Source organism: Nelusetta ayraudi, unplaced genomic scaffold, assembly GCF_046127955.1.
Source record: "Nelusetta ayraudi isolate G7.1 ecotype Tasmania unplaced genomic scaffold, CSIRO-AGI_Nayr_v1 ptg000011l, whole genome shotgun sequence".
Taxonomy (NCBI): domain Eukaryota; kingdom Metazoa; phylum Chordata; class Actinopteri; order Tetraodontiformes; family Monacanthidae; genus Nelusetta; species Nelusetta ayraudi.
In genome coordinates, this window is record NW_027466061.1 from 1137452 (window position 1) to 1151771 (window position 14320).

A 14320-nucleotide genomic window follows, 5' to 3' on the forward strand; every position below is an offset into this window, starting at 1 on the left:
CCGGTAAATGTATAAATGTGCAACATGATTATGTACTGATTTAAACCAGTGCAGAACCAGACTAGTCGGACTGGACAGACAGACTACTACCAAACAAAAAAAAAAACAATACAGAATAAAACAAAACAGAATAATAACAAGAATAATATGGTATTCTTTTGTTCACAATATTTCATATTTACATAATTGCCAATAAAACAGTGATGGTCATTATATGTTCATCTTCTGACAAATCTGACATTTGCTCAATAAAGGTTCAGTGCTTTCTAGACCAAAAGAAGAGAGGACTGAACATAGGGCCTATTTAAAGCTTGTCCCATTGTACCCTTCAACTCAAGCTGCTTATATATCCTGTTTTGCTATTATCAGGGACGTTAGTTTTCACAAATGTAACAATTGTAATCTTTGAAGTTAGGGTTAGGGATATTATTCTATTATTGTAAATTATGAGAAAACAAGAACAATGACATACAACACTTGTAAAAAATAAAGCACCACCATATTAAAATCCTCCCCTCCCTCTGTGTTTTTATGTCCTCCCACATCAGCAGGCATCGCTGTCAGCATCGCAAACAAAGAATCTTGTGTTTAATAACAAGAGCCTGAGTGAAGTCCTCACCTTCCCTCCCCTCCCGATGTCAGGAGGTGACTGGGGAAATAATGGCAGTAATTACCTGCTACTCCTCAGGAAGACCTCCTACAAAGCCAGACAGACACTCCAAGCCTTGCTGTCCTGCAGATTACTGAGATTTGTTATTCCAAACTATGTTGTTTCTCCACAGGGCTGTCTTTTTGTGTTTGTGTTTTGACTACTTGTGGTTACAAAAAAGCAGCTGCATTTTTCGTATTGTTAATGAATGGGAAAACATCCAGTACTGGCGGTTCTGGTGTTTTCAACCAAAAAAAGAAAAGAAAAAAGAAACAAAATTAAAGGATAAAACTCCTTAATATGTATCATAGAACTGTGATTTGGAAACGATAGGAAAAACACAAATAAATCGTGGTTAATGTGACGGTGGCTCCACCTTTTGGCAGGATTCGCGGCTGCAAACAAATCACTGGTGAAAAGACAAATAAACAGCTATTTAGTCGAATAATCAGGGGGAAATGATGTGTCGGCATTTATTCGATATAGAAATGCACATATTTAGATCAGATCTCTGAGGAAATAGCAACTCTGTTTAGAGGAAAATTCGACTTATTTATTATTTCTTCCTATTTATGACATTGTATCATTTATATTTGGAGAGCGTTATTTAATCGTTGATACATTTTACTTTTTCTTTTTTGCTTGATGTTGGATATTCGGCATTTCAGCGTGTTTTATCAAAATATTTGAATACATAATAACAACAAAAACCCAACAACTTGAATCCCGGTCGTGTGAGAATCCCTCCGAAGCGCAATAGATTTATGATTTGATCTATGAACTGACGTCCTGTATCGCTGTTCGTCGCATTGCTTTGCGAATGACCCCCATCCCTGTGGAAGAAGAAGGGCGACGCTGAATACCGGATAGGCAAATGTGGGCAGCCTGCATAAATGCAACACATATATTGTAATTCTCCTTGAGGCAGCCATAGTTGATTCGGCGTGCGATTCGGCAAAGTCAGTTATATATAACACAAGTGACGCTGTGTGACGTACGCCGGCCTCGACACGCTGCCCTCGTGGCTGAATGGCGCGCTCCCGAGCGGCTGGATCGCGTGAACGCGCGTCTTCCCCTTTACATGGATGCGTTCGCGCGGCGGGACTCGGCAGGAAGGTAGTTGGCTCTGCGGTCGCTTCGCCTTTAGAATTATTTATTTTTTGCACGTGTGTCTGAACAGCTTAAATGTCACGCGTCGTTGTTTTTCGTGCTACTCTGTTTCCGCGGTTTGCTCCGTGCAGGGCTACTGGTGTTTGGCGTGATTAGCAAGAGGTTCTTTCTGGTCGCAACAGTCAGCAGCAGCAGCAGCGCTCATGTTTCAGCCCATCAATGTGTTGTGGGATGTTGTGTCGCCGCAATCTCACACCTTCTGCTCGCAGGGAGGTTTCGGGCGATGTAGTTGACAGTTCGGCTAACATAGTTAAGCTAACTCAAACAAAAACACCGGCGAACTCAGCATGTTTGCATTTACGGACTCGGTGTAAAAAAAAAAAATAATAATAATAATAATAATAATAATAATAATAATAATAATGATAAGCTGTCTTAACCTTTTCAACCACTTAAGTGCGTTCCCAGTTTTTGTTGAGTACACCCGATATGTCAATAGTTGCAGACTGGTGACTTGGAAAACGGAATGACTGAACAAGTTGAAGCAGGAACTTTGACATTTGCGTGACCTCTGAGCAACATGGACACCCTGGTGTGGTGGAACAGGCTGAGGTGCTAATTGGCGGCTGAGAACCCGAACAGCATCGCGACCTGCAGGGGTCAACATTAAATCCTAGCAGAGGCATCGCTGCCTATTTTGATACATTGCTTGTATACATTTTTAATTTCTAAACCCATGTATTGCATCTCATGTTCACCTGGTGTTAAAAACAACCTCAAACTGTAGTAATAAATTTTTACCTGCATGAAAAATTTGCTTTTATTTCACCAACATCTCTTCTGTCTCTTAACTTTCAGGCTGGTGTAAGATTTATTGCCCGGAACTAACGTGACCACCAGCCTGTCCGATAGACGCCAAGTCCCCGCCTGCAAGAAGTTCCCTCGCAACCATCCTGTTTGATACGACACATTTCCGTCACTGCATTCTGGATGCCCGAAGATCCGATTTCAAGACTCCCTTTGAACTGATGCCCAAGGAAACATCTGCAAACTTGGTGTCCCATTCTTAAAGTTCACTATCCCCTAAATTTGGTTTTGTAAACTATCATCATGGGGACCACAGGCTATGGCTACTACCGTGGAGCCATTTTTTTCTCCATGTTCATCGGCTACTCGCTGTACTTCTTCAACAGGAAGACGTTCTCTTTTGTCATGCCCTCTGTGATGGAAGAGATTGAACTCGACAAAGATGATTTGGGTAAGGCAACACAATTGTCTGGAATTACCTTGTCCAGCCAATATTAAAAAAAACTTGTGCCGACCATCCACAAAGCACAGGGCTGTGCCTCACCGCTACACTGTGTATGCACAGGGGGATTTTGTGATGAATGCTGCTTTTTGAGATGAATTAACTGTGACAGTAGTTTAACATTCAATTCATGATTATAAAGCACATGATCAGCTGCTAAACCTCTGTAACCGAGGCTCAGTCAGCACTCGCCCCCATGTCTGTGATAATGCCACATGCATAACAAAGCAAAAATTAGTTATTTGTTATTACAAATACTAAATCTGATCCAAAACACAATTAAAAATACATCCTTAACCAATCGTAGGCACCTTCAGGGGGAAGGAGTGAGAGTGCAGGCTAGTGCCTGGAGAATAAAGAAGAAGAAGGCAAAACAGCAGGGACCAAACCCTGAAATAAATTTACACTAATCTGAATTGACCTAAAATACTAAAAAAAATAATCAAATAATTGTAATGGCACCTCGGCATATCCCCCATGTCAATCCTTTAATGCAAGGCCTTCACTTACATGTTCTGTATGGCTCAAATGAAGGAGGAACCAATCAGCCGAACAACACCAGACAAATCGCAGCAGACAACCAAACCAATGTCTTACCTACTTTCACCTCCAGAGCTGCAGAGTGGAGGGGGTGTCACACATACATACTCGTACCTATTTTAATTGATGCCTTCTGATCCCCCTGCAGGCCTGATCACCAGTAGCCAGACCATGGCCTATGCCATCAGCAAGTTCATCAGTGGAGTGATGTCCGATCAAATCAGCGCCCGCTGGCTTTTCTCCATTGGCCTGTTTCTGGTTGGGGGCATAAACATCGTCTTCTCCTGGTCCTCCACTGTTTACATGTTCTCACTGCTCTGGTTCTTCAACGGGCTGGGCCAAGGTTGTGGCTGGCCCCCGTGTGGAAAGGTGCTTCGCAAGGTAACAGCAAAGTTCAACTGTAAAGTTCAACACACTTGATGCATGTTGTATATTTCCCCTAGATTGTGCAGTGCTGATTGACAACAGAGTTCGGGATTATTTTCTGTGTTTCAATTGTCAGTCCAGTACTGTTGATATATTAAGGAGAAAAAATTAAAAAAAAAGTCAACACAGAGTAACTGGTACCCTGTAGCCAGTTTAACAATGGTAACTGCCAGCTAAGCTTTCAATGCACATAGATTGTTGAGGTTTCAAGTCTGAATGCCGGCAGGGCGGGAAAAAAACACACCAACAAAAACATTTTCCACCTCAGTTTAAACTTGAGGGCAGCTTTTTATGTATTTTGCAGTTGGGTTGAGTTGTGGGGGGATTGGATATTGACTACATGATTGGCAGCACCCGCTGATTATTGATATATTCTTACAGATACTTTATTCTGTGTTTTTATTTTGTGTTTGTATTTTGTTAGTTTATTTTGTGTCCATGCATTGTCGAGAACTCTATTTTGATTGTTGCAAATAAAAATGTGTGTTTTTTTGGGGCCAGCAAAACAAGGCAAATGGTACTGGTGTATCTCTAACACCCCTGCAAGCATTTTTGTAATTAAATTCAGGATTTCTCTGGATGGACGATGTCTGTTTTAGCCATTCTGCCAAAGATTTGCCATTTTCCACTCAACCTAATGTTGATACATTTTTTGATGAAATGTTTTTATCTACATAACTGGTTGTTCTTTAGTTTTATAGAGGTTTAGTCCATTCGGTAACTTTGTTTACCTCCAAAAACTTGAATGGTGATGTGGATTATAAAATGTTCCTCGAATCTCCACTGATTCAAGAATGGGTGCGATGTTCATTTTTTCATTTCTCACGCTCACACAATTTTATTCTGCCCCTCGTTTGCAGAATTTTTAAAACTTTCTAGGCAAAGCAGTCTAGACCAAAGATATACAGGGATGTGACGCATGATGTGCAGCAATAGATTAAACAGATATGGATGTTTCATGAATGATATATTCACAGGGATTTCTTCACCTGAAACAGAACTCCTTTCTGTGCTTGTTTGATGAGTGGGGCTCAGTGGTAAACTCTGAGAAAATGCTGCTCCAACACACTTTTATGTCTTGTGGTTTTCTTAGCCAGGAGACAACTTGAGACTTGGGAATTAGCAGTGTTAAAAGGTGAGGAATAAATAGGCTTTGGCATGTAGTCCTCCTGAGGAGGATCAGCTTACAGTTGAATGTATTTATAGTAGAGCCAATGGTGAGACGTTTTGAAAGAGAAATTTTGCCAATGGTGTTTTGCTCCTCCAGTAAGTGGAAACACTTTTACTACCATACGTGCAGCAACTGGAGCTTTGCAGTAACCGTTCAGCTCAGTCACTCTTCAGGGTTGTTGAATATTGACACAGTGGAGCTGTAATCTGCTGCTTACTCTAAGTGTTTTCCTTGTGATCTCTCCAGCTACTGATAATCGTGTTGGGATTGTTTTGTTGAGCCTGCTCCAGCTGTTTGGATGGAGATCCCAAACTGCCCTGATTTCATGTGCATTGAAAAACAATAAAATCTCACTCTTGTGAGGGGCAATCAGCTTGACCAGGGACATAAAATGTTAAGACATTGATGATGTTGAAGTTGGACATCTTCAAAGTCCAGAAATGGTAATAAGTGTGACTTGTTTTGAAGTATTTGACACACATCTCACATCTCAGTAGAAACATACAAGCACATGCTGCACCTTCTCTAACCTTTGCAAATGTTCACCGTTGTCTTTTCCCCTTCCTTTTTTGCTACTAGTGGTTCGAGCCCTCCCAGTTTGGAACGTGGTGGTCTGTGCTGTCCTGCAGCATGAACCTGTCTGGTAGTCTGGGTCCAATCCTGGCCACGGTGCTTCTCCAATACTATGACTGGAGGACCATTCTGACAGCATCAGGGGCATTCTGTGCTGCCTTCTCATTTGTGTGCCTGCTGCTAATAAAGAATGAGCCAAAGGATGTTGGCCTACCCAGTATAGAGGCCGCCGGCAAGAAAGGGGCTAAAGGAGGTTTGTTTGTTTGTGACCTTTATTTCTCGTTAATACACTGAGGCAAGACTCATTTACAGCAAAACAAAAATTAACATACAGATAAACACAATAAAATACAGTAAAAATACAGTAAGAGAGATGATCAGGGAAAATACATACAACCAGTTATTAGAGCGGATGTTGCTGGTATTAGTGGACTGAGCAAGTAAAGAAGAGATGTAAAGGTAAAGTGAAGCTGGTGACATCCATCCATTAAACACACAGGGTCCCCCCCCCCCTTTTGGCGTTTGCTTTTTGTACTCTATTCTCTTGCAGCATTTCTAATGAGATTTTGTTCATCATTTTCAATCTGCACCCAGTTTGTATTGTTCTTTGATTCAAGCGGCTCACCTTTTAAGTGAATCGCATAAACAGTCATCTCAGTGTGCACCTCTGTCTCTGCTTGCACCCATCAGGCAACGGTGAGAGCACCCTGGGTGAGTTCCTCACTTCGCCCTTCCTGTGGGTGCTGTCCCTCAGCTACTTGGTGGTTTTTGGGGTAAAAACCGCAGCCACCGACTGGGGACAGCTCTTCCTCATGCAGGAGAAAGGTCAAACTGTGCTCATGGGTGTGTACCCTCACTGGCAATTGCATTTTAATGATTGGTCATCAAGCCAGGTTGGTCAGTGATGTGTGCGTGCGTGCGTGTGTGTGTGTGTGTGTGTGTGTGTGTGTGTGTGTGTGTGTGTGTGTGTGTGTGTGTGTGTGTGTTGACCACAGGGAGTACCTACATGAGTGCCTTGGAGGTTGGAGGTTTTGTGGGGAGCCTGGCAGCAGGTTTTCTGACAGACAGAGCTGTTGCTCGAGTGAGTAAAGTGATACATGTGGCCACAGCAAGAGGCATCATGCATACACCTGCAGATTTTTACCCCCCCCCGCTGACTTCTTACAGCAAGGCTTGGGCACCTACGGCAACCCCCGCCATGGCTTACTACTCCTCATGATGTGCGGCATGTGTGTATCCATGTATCTCTTCAGAGTCACCATCACACCTGAGATCCCAAAGGTAATTATTTCTGCAACTGTCGCAGTAAAACGCTTGGAAACAACATGTAGCTGATATTTGGAAGTATGCTGTGTTTTCCCAGGAGACCCCTTTTTGGGTTCACCTTCTCCATCCCATCTCAGCCCTCACTGGCGTGTCAGAAAAAGAGGTACATTCAAGACATTGTGGGGCAAAACGATTCAGTTGAACATTAATTATCCAAATGAGTGGTTTCGTGATATTGCCTTGTCCTGCACAGATATGGATCCCCCTTCTCGGTGCTGTGTTTGGGTTTTCCTCTTACGGGCCAATTGCCTTGTTTGGGGTAATTGCCAGTGAAAGTGCACCATCTAATTTCTGTGGTACCTCCCATGCTGTCGTAGCATTGATGGCAAATGGTAAATTACTGAAAAACACAACATGTCAATGCCTATATAACTCTAAAATTGGAATTTTGAGTCATTCATGTGGCTAAACACAGTTGTCTTTATTACAGTTGGGGCTTTCATGGCTGGCCTTCCCTTTAGCACCATTGCCAAACAACACAGTTGGGACATGGCCTTCTGGATTGCTGAAGTCATAATGGCCATCGCCACCGTTGGCTTTTTTTTGGTACGCAACATGCGCACCAAAATGGGCCGGATTGCAGAAAAAATGGACTAATGCATCTCCCGGATGAGCCAACTGTGAACTTGGAATGTTTTTATGAGTCCTATGCCCAGTCAACTGCACAGTAGCGCTCCCTCAATAGAGCAAAAGAGGGGGCAACAGATTATTCTTAATTTACAATACTTCAGCATACGGTTGGAGAGACAAAATCTCAGTAGACAAACACATTTATTTATTACCTTACTAAGTCCTGGCTTCTTGTCAGAATCAAAGGGAAATTTGGTATACATACACCACCAGTCAAAATTTTGGACACACCTTCTCATGCAATTTTTTTTGTTTATCTTTACAACTTTCTACACTGCAGATAGATACTGAAGACATCAAATCTATGAGCAAGATATATGTAATTATGCCGCAAAGAAAAACACGTAACTCTAAATATGCTTTTTATGAAAGGTTTGAGTTGTTTCCTACATAATTCAACGTGTGTTCATATGTAGTTTTGATGCCTTCAGTGGGAAACTGCAATGTCTATAGTCATGAGAATGAAAGAAAAGACATTAAATTCAAAGGCTGTGTCCAAACTTTTGACTGGTAGTGTAAGTATATAACCTAATGAGTTCAGAATTTCTCCACAAATGTATCATGCTGCAATACCTCACGTTTTTAAAAAATAGCACAGACGCATCAACTGACTCATGAGATGTTATGTTGTTGCACATTTAAAAAAAAAAATGTATGAATGCAGATTTTAGCAGTCTTTGAGGCCTGACATGTTTTTGAGGTTTTTAACATAAAACTGTTGACTTGTTGCCGCAACACCTGATTGTAATACTGTGAACTTTGTCTGTAATATCTGTGAGTTGTGCCAACTCACAAAAATGAAGCTGATTTGGTTACTGGAAATGTATGTGCACAGCAAACATCAATAAAGCATAACTTGTTATGCTATGTCATGAGGCAGTAGGTCAGATTAGCAATTTTGATATTTTCTTGTTGGAACCGGTTCCAAACGAAATTGCTGCACTGAGCAGTTACAGTTCACCAACAGCATACCTCAGCACTGTCTTTCAGCTCATCTACATTTTTAAGTAAATAAAAGCACAACTAATTTAATAGGTCGTGTGATGGCTAGCCTTGCTGCCTCAACCTGGGCTCTTTCCTTGGAGAGTGAGCATGGTTCTGTGCCTTTGAGGGTTCTCTTAATTCCTGCAGTCCAAAGATATCCACATTTGCCAAATTGGCTCTCAATTGTGCATGCAACAGTATTCAGTTCCTTTGATGGCCTGCAATGAAGTTTGTTGCAGGTCTAAATTAGTGAGGAATTATTTTTTATGCTTTTCATTGTTTTGTTTTTTATTGAGTTGCCATGCCATTACTAAATTTGATTTTTGGTTTTGAGTAAGGTTTCACAAAATGATTAGAAAAAAAATCCAACTATTTGGGATGCAGCAGCATAACACTACCAACCCAATTTTTATTGGTTTGTTGAGAACAATCATTACACAGGTACATCTAAAAACAAGAAACTGCACACTTGTACTTGATACAGAAAACTAAACTCACACAAATATTTCTCCTGCTGGTATGCATTTGACATCTCAAATAATGTACACTTTATGTTCTGGGCTATCAGAAGTCACTCAGTTTTTTTTTTTTAATGGTAACACACCCAATTACCTTCTTTTTCCATTCTTAAAATGTACCATTACACACTGCATATAGAAAGTGTGAAGATGTATCACAGCAGCTATACAAATTTATTGCGATGCTATCACAGAACAGATATAACCAACACACAATGCACAGTTCTGATAGGGAGAATTCCAGTACTATATATATATTTTTTTTACTTTATTGATCAAATTCATTAAGAAAACTGCATGAGTACAAGAGTAAACATATAGGAACAAAGCTTACAAACAATCTAAAACACTGTTATTTGTTATACACAAGAAAACAATAAGTCGCCTTGTGATTTTATCCATTCCCACCACAACACAGATTACATACACTGTCCCTTATAAATCATATGGAATGTAATCCACACAGGCAAGTTTGTTTTTATCAGTTGTTGCCCCAGCTCCTTTGAATGTTATGCTTCACACACCAACCTGTCCTACACAACGCTCTGCCCTCATTCACATTTAAAACTGAAATAAAATTCACTGACAACATCATTCACCATGATTTTATGGCAATGCAAAAAACTGTGGGATGTGATGAGATTTTCAGGTTTCAAATTGATCTTTTGTCTCTTTCATAAAAAAAAGTGTTCTCTACAATCAAACTACTAAAAAACCTGTATTTAGAAAATAGCTGATAAAAATATTCCCCTGAATTGTACAAGAAAAGAGGTACAGGGAGCACTGGTAAAAGACTTGGTTTGAGTGTTGTTATTCTGCTGCCTCATCTTTTTGTTCAGCTGCGTCTGTAGCTGGTGCCTGTAAGACAAAATTAAGAATTTTAGCATGGTTGACAACACTTGGATTCAATGTTTGCCTAGAAATCCATGACCCTTACATCTTCCTCCGCTTTGGTTTCACCATTTTCAGCAGGGGCTTCTGGTGCTTTCTCCTCAGCCTTTGCCTTCTCTACTTCCTTGGCTTTCTTAGGCTTCGCAGCTCCCTTCTTCAAAAAAACAACAATAATATACAAAATAGTGACTTTTTCTGCTATCGAGAGTGTATGAAACAATTTGCCAATATCCAAACAGAAAAAAATATATACACTTAAACTAAGCGCTTACCTTTGGTTTGGGTTTGGCCTCCGCCTTTGGGGGTTCAGGTCTCAGCTGAGGATTATGGAAAGAGTGAGGCTACAACGTCACCATGCCCGGTGCAATCAAAACAATGCAATGTCAACGCTGTAAAGGTCATGACCCAGGTGTTGGTACTTACATCTTTGAGCCTGGGAGATCTTCTCTTGGGCTGCAAAGAATACAAGGAAACGGATCAGCCATTAGCTCTTGGTATTGAACAACTGCTGCCCCCTGGTGGGCGGCGGCGTAACTGTTGTTTTAAACGACAAGCAGACGTGCTGCTCTTACCTCTGTATTTGTCTCAGCGGCCTGTGACGACACAAAAGAAAAGAAGAAAGAAAGGAAAAAACATTTTTAATATTGTCAGCCTTTTATTGTGGCTAAACTTATTTTGCAGCCGAGACAGAAATGGCTTGCCGGTTATGTAAGTCATAAGTGGGCGTTCACCGGTAAATATGAGCTTCTTGCGGCGGTGTGCACACGCCACTCAATAGTTATTGACAGAATCATAAAAACAAACTTTACGGCCACAACAACCGTCGAAAATAAACACAAACAGCAAAGCTTATACGTGACAACTGCCAAGCGCCCTCCAGCGAACTCATACCGTGTTTTTTTTTTCTTCTTCTTATGACTGCCCGTCGTTCTATATGAAAGATTGTCTCGCTGTAAAGCTCGGGTGGGGGAGGGGTGGGGTCGGACTCCGCCTCCCCCACGACACGTCCATTCATTAGCGATAAATGGGATTGCCCGCGCACAGAGAAATCCAGGCAGTGCAAGTGTTCCCGCCACGATTTTGAAAAAGCTCTCGCTCCGAGATGCTCGGCGACTCCGCCGACGATCTGCGAGCAGAATCCACCAGAAGCCCCCAGCAACAAGAGCAGCGCTGCGCTGACGGAGGCTCGCCATTGCATAACCCGCGATTGGCCTAAGCCCACGATACAAACATCGATAGACTCCAGATAATGGAGACGTGCGTTTTCACCGTGAGTCCACGGTAGAATCGCCCACCGTCTTGTTAGCAACACAAACAGACGGGCCACGTTTGTGTGGAATTATTTTTATGCTAAGTTCGGGGGGGTGGGACAAAGACAATAACAACGTGCCAAAACACAGTGAAAGCGCAGACAAGACAAACCTACCCAGTATATATAGATGTGTATATTCTCAAATAAAGGTTTACAAAATCGAAAACGTTTCGTCTTAAACAAACTTGTCAACATTTCGTTACTGGTCCTTTTGGGGGGGGACAATCAATATGCCGCCAACTTTCTGCACGGGAAAGCAAACCATCGACACATCGCTGTCCTCCGTTGCGAGGAGACGATTCAGCAGCAAACGGCGTTGTGTGCATTTACCCTCTTCCTACACGAGGAAACAAATAACACAAGGCGCGAATCGTCATGTTACACACACAAAGATAATTCCGATAGGAGAGGCAAGACCGAGACTCGGTCACTTCGGGAAATCAAAACAAAGTCGACGTACACGCTTGAAGTGTGTGGCTGCAGTTTGCAGCGGAGTTGAAACTTAGTCGGACGTTCGCTGCAACATTTTCTTTAGCGAGTGAGTCGGCTCCACAAATGGAATGCAGCCCGTTTTTACAAACCATAAATGCAGTATGACTGAATGTATGAAATATGTCAGGTACTCACTGCGCTCCGTTTAGGCATGGTTGGTTTGTGTGGGGTGGTTGTTTTTGTTTTTTGTTTTTTTTTTTATAGATAAAATGTTTTAAAAAATGGCTGAATGTTACTGCAAAAGAAAAAAAAACACAGTAGTTTAATCAAGGTAAAGCTGTGCCAATACAGTCTAACACAGCGCAACGAGACGATAATGTTCCATTGGAAGAAACTAGCTCAAACCGGATTGGATTCTCCTCCTCCTTCCCCATTAAAACCGTTATAGCTCTGGTGTGACCGACAGCGTTAAGTCCCGCCCACGTCGCTCGTCGATTGGACAAGGACACCGATTCAAATCTCGACTTTCCACTGTGTGGACACCTCACACGTCAGTCATCCTTCTCCGCGAAGCTATTCGCTCATACAAGCAGCCGTAGGATTTATCGCAAGTAGACGTTGTCATTTTAATCTGCTTTTGTTATCAGGGCCATTTAACAACTGGATATTTACTTGTCATCAGCACCGGTTCATCTGTGTAAGCGCGTCCTCAGTTTTAGACGCCAAAGGGGAAGGCTGGCAGAAAAGAGACAGAAAGGCCCGCTCTATCCCGAGTCTTTTGTAATGTTGCATGTTAAGATGGCGACAGGGGAGAGCCTGCGGCTTCTTCCGTACGGCTGCTCGAGAGCGACCTCCTTGTGAGGTTGAAACAGCCACTGTAGTTACAGTCGACCCTCCGCCATTTATCCGCCCAGAAAGCTTTCTGAACTAGGTGGGACCGAGAGCAGACGTCACGGAGACTTATCTTCTGGCGTGTTTTGTTGCCAAATACTGCAGTAAACATTGGCACTGTATTGGCATTTATAAATATCTCAATTTGACCGGATGGCCTACTGAATGGTTTGTATGAGACTTGTTGCGTTCTAAAAACGCATATTTGAATTGGTCAAAATTAATCTGTGGTTGCACTCATATTGCAACCATGCTACTTTGCTCATTCAAGAGCAGACTTCAATATTTTAACCAATTGCTAATTTATTTAAGTACTTTTCTTTTTGTTTCACTTTGTGTGCTGACATTTACTACTAATCAACTGGGTTTTATTAAGTTGGTCTGTAGCATACAGTCTGTGCTTGCAAGGTGTAGTGGCAACAGTAACTATCTCATCATTGAAAAGTCGTCATTATAAAGTAAAATACACAAACATAACATGAAACAGTCAGTCTGCCTGTTAATGCACGCTTTTCATCATTGTCTGATATAAGGTAGATAATAAAAAAACAAACTCTCTGTTTCCCTCCCTTCCATTGGAAAAGCTGCCCTGCCACGTTATAAACAGCGAAAAGCAACCACTGATTGTCGCAACTTCACAAAACACATGTAAATAGCATGAAACATACTCCAAATGAATGCTAAAGCTAGCTAAAATCATGCTGCATATAACCCAGAGATTTTTTTTGTTGCCACAACTGTTACAAGTTACAGGTAACTCTTTTCAGGGTGAACACTACCAGTGACATACCTGCATCCTACACAGAACTGTGGGCTACAATTATTTAGTAGGCAGGCACAGAAGCAGGTGAGAGAAGTGTGAGTGTGAAGCGTCTTTATTTTGGTTTATGCTGTGGTCAGCTGCGCTGTCTAGTGGTTGCAAAAGTGGTGTGTTGCCACTTTTAAATAGCTTAAAAAAAAACAAAATAAGAAAAACTGACACAACAGTACTTCTGGGAGACAAACTATAGCTCACAGGAGTGGAGCACCCCCTCACATCTTGGATGAAGGGCTACCTCACCAACCATCCACAGTATGTGAGGCCGAGGATTGTACATCTGACCCATTCATCTGCAGCATCGGTGCCCCTCAGTGGACAGTCCTTGCACCGTTCCTCTTCACCCTCCACACTGCAGACCTGACCCACAACACTACAGCCTGTCACCTGCAGAAGTTTTCTGATGACTCTGCAATCATCTGAGTACAGGGACTTTGTGGACTGGTGCCAGCAAAACATTTTGGCTATCGGCTTCATCTTGGCCTGGCAAGATTCTCTACGGTTCAGCAGGTGCAGAGGATGGTGGAGCCTTTATGATATTAAACATGTTCTATCACATCCTACGTTCCACAGTAAGTAACCTTGGTGATACAGTGCAGACATGATGAAGGTAAGTGTGAATGAACAAGCTAGGTTTAAGTCTTCCACTCGCTAAGTGGATTTCACCCAAGCAGCGAGTGCAGCCATCGTATACGGAGCATCTAAAGCCAGATGAGATTACGCACACCTTCACAAGCTCAA

General features: G+C 42.1%; 2 protein-coding genes across 3 annotated transcripts; one reads left to right on the plus strand and one right to left on the minus strand.

The window, feature by feature from the left end:
- The first annotated feature begins 1656 nt into the window (after positions 1 to 1656).
- Positions 1657 to 8609, plus strand: slc37a4b (solute carrier family 37 member 4b). The gene is made up of 10 exons (XM_076019916.1): positions 1657 to 1765; positions 2618 to 3017; positions 3757 to 3989; positions 5785 to 6031; positions 6469 to 6621; positions 6774 to 6859; positions 6946 to 7059; positions 7142 to 7207; positions 7298 to 7436; positions 7535 to 8609. The coding sequence occupies exons 2-10, from the start codon at positions 2870 to 2872 to the stop codon at positions 7699 to 7701; spliced, it is 1353 nt and encodes a 450-aa protein (XP_075876031.1). The 5' UTR covers positions 1657 to 1765; positions 2618 to 2869; the 3' UTR covers positions 7702 to 8609.
- Positions 8610 to 9082: 473 nt separating this feature from the next.
- On the minus strand, positions 9083 to 12246 carry hmgn1b (high mobility group nucleosome binding domain 1b). 2 transcript variants are annotated; one of them, XM_076019919.1, is made up of 6 exons: positions 12067 to 12246; positions 10700 to 10720; positions 10551 to 10580; positions 10400 to 10444; positions 10174 to 10281; positions 9083 to 10094 (listed from the first exon to the last, which is right to left on the minus strand). In XM_076019919.1, exons 1-6 carry the CDS (start codon positions 12082 to 12084, stop codon positions 10047 to 10049), a joined length of 270 nt encoding a protein of 89 aa, XP_075876034.1. In that variant the 5' UTR covers positions 12085 to 12246; the 3' UTR covers positions 9083 to 10046. The 2 variants fall into 2 exon arrangements, with proteins under 2 accessions (XP_075876034.1, XP_075876035.1); XM_076019920.1 differs by lacking the exon at positions 10700 to 10720 and having other exon boundaries at positions 12067 to 12243.
- Between the last annotated feature and the right edge of the window lie 2074 nt (positions 12247 to 14320).

Bases quoted from the DNA above. Each gene is read 5' to 3' on its own strand.
- slc37a4b (XM_076019916.1), top strand. From the start codon at position 2,870: ATGGGGACCACAGGCTATGGCTACTACCGTGGAGCCATTTTTTTCTCC. The intron at 3,018-3,756 runs GTAAGGCAACAC...ATCCCCCTGCAG, and splicing joins ACTCGACAAAGATGATTTGG to GCCTGATCACCAGTAGCCAG. The intron at 7,437-7,534 runs GTAAATTACTGA...TCTTTATTACAG, and splicing joins CGTAGCATTGATGGCAAATG to TTGGGGCTTTCATGGCTGGC.
- hmgn1b (XM_076019919.1), bottom strand. The intron at 10,282-10,399 runs GTAAGCGCTTAG...GTTTTTTTGAAG, and splicing joins AGGCCAAACCCAAACCAAAG to AAGGGAGCTGCGAAGCCTAA. The intron at 10,095-10,173 runs GTAAGGGTCATG...TTTGTCTTACAG, and splicing joins AAACCAAAGCGGAGGAAGAT to GCACCAGCTACAGACGCAGC.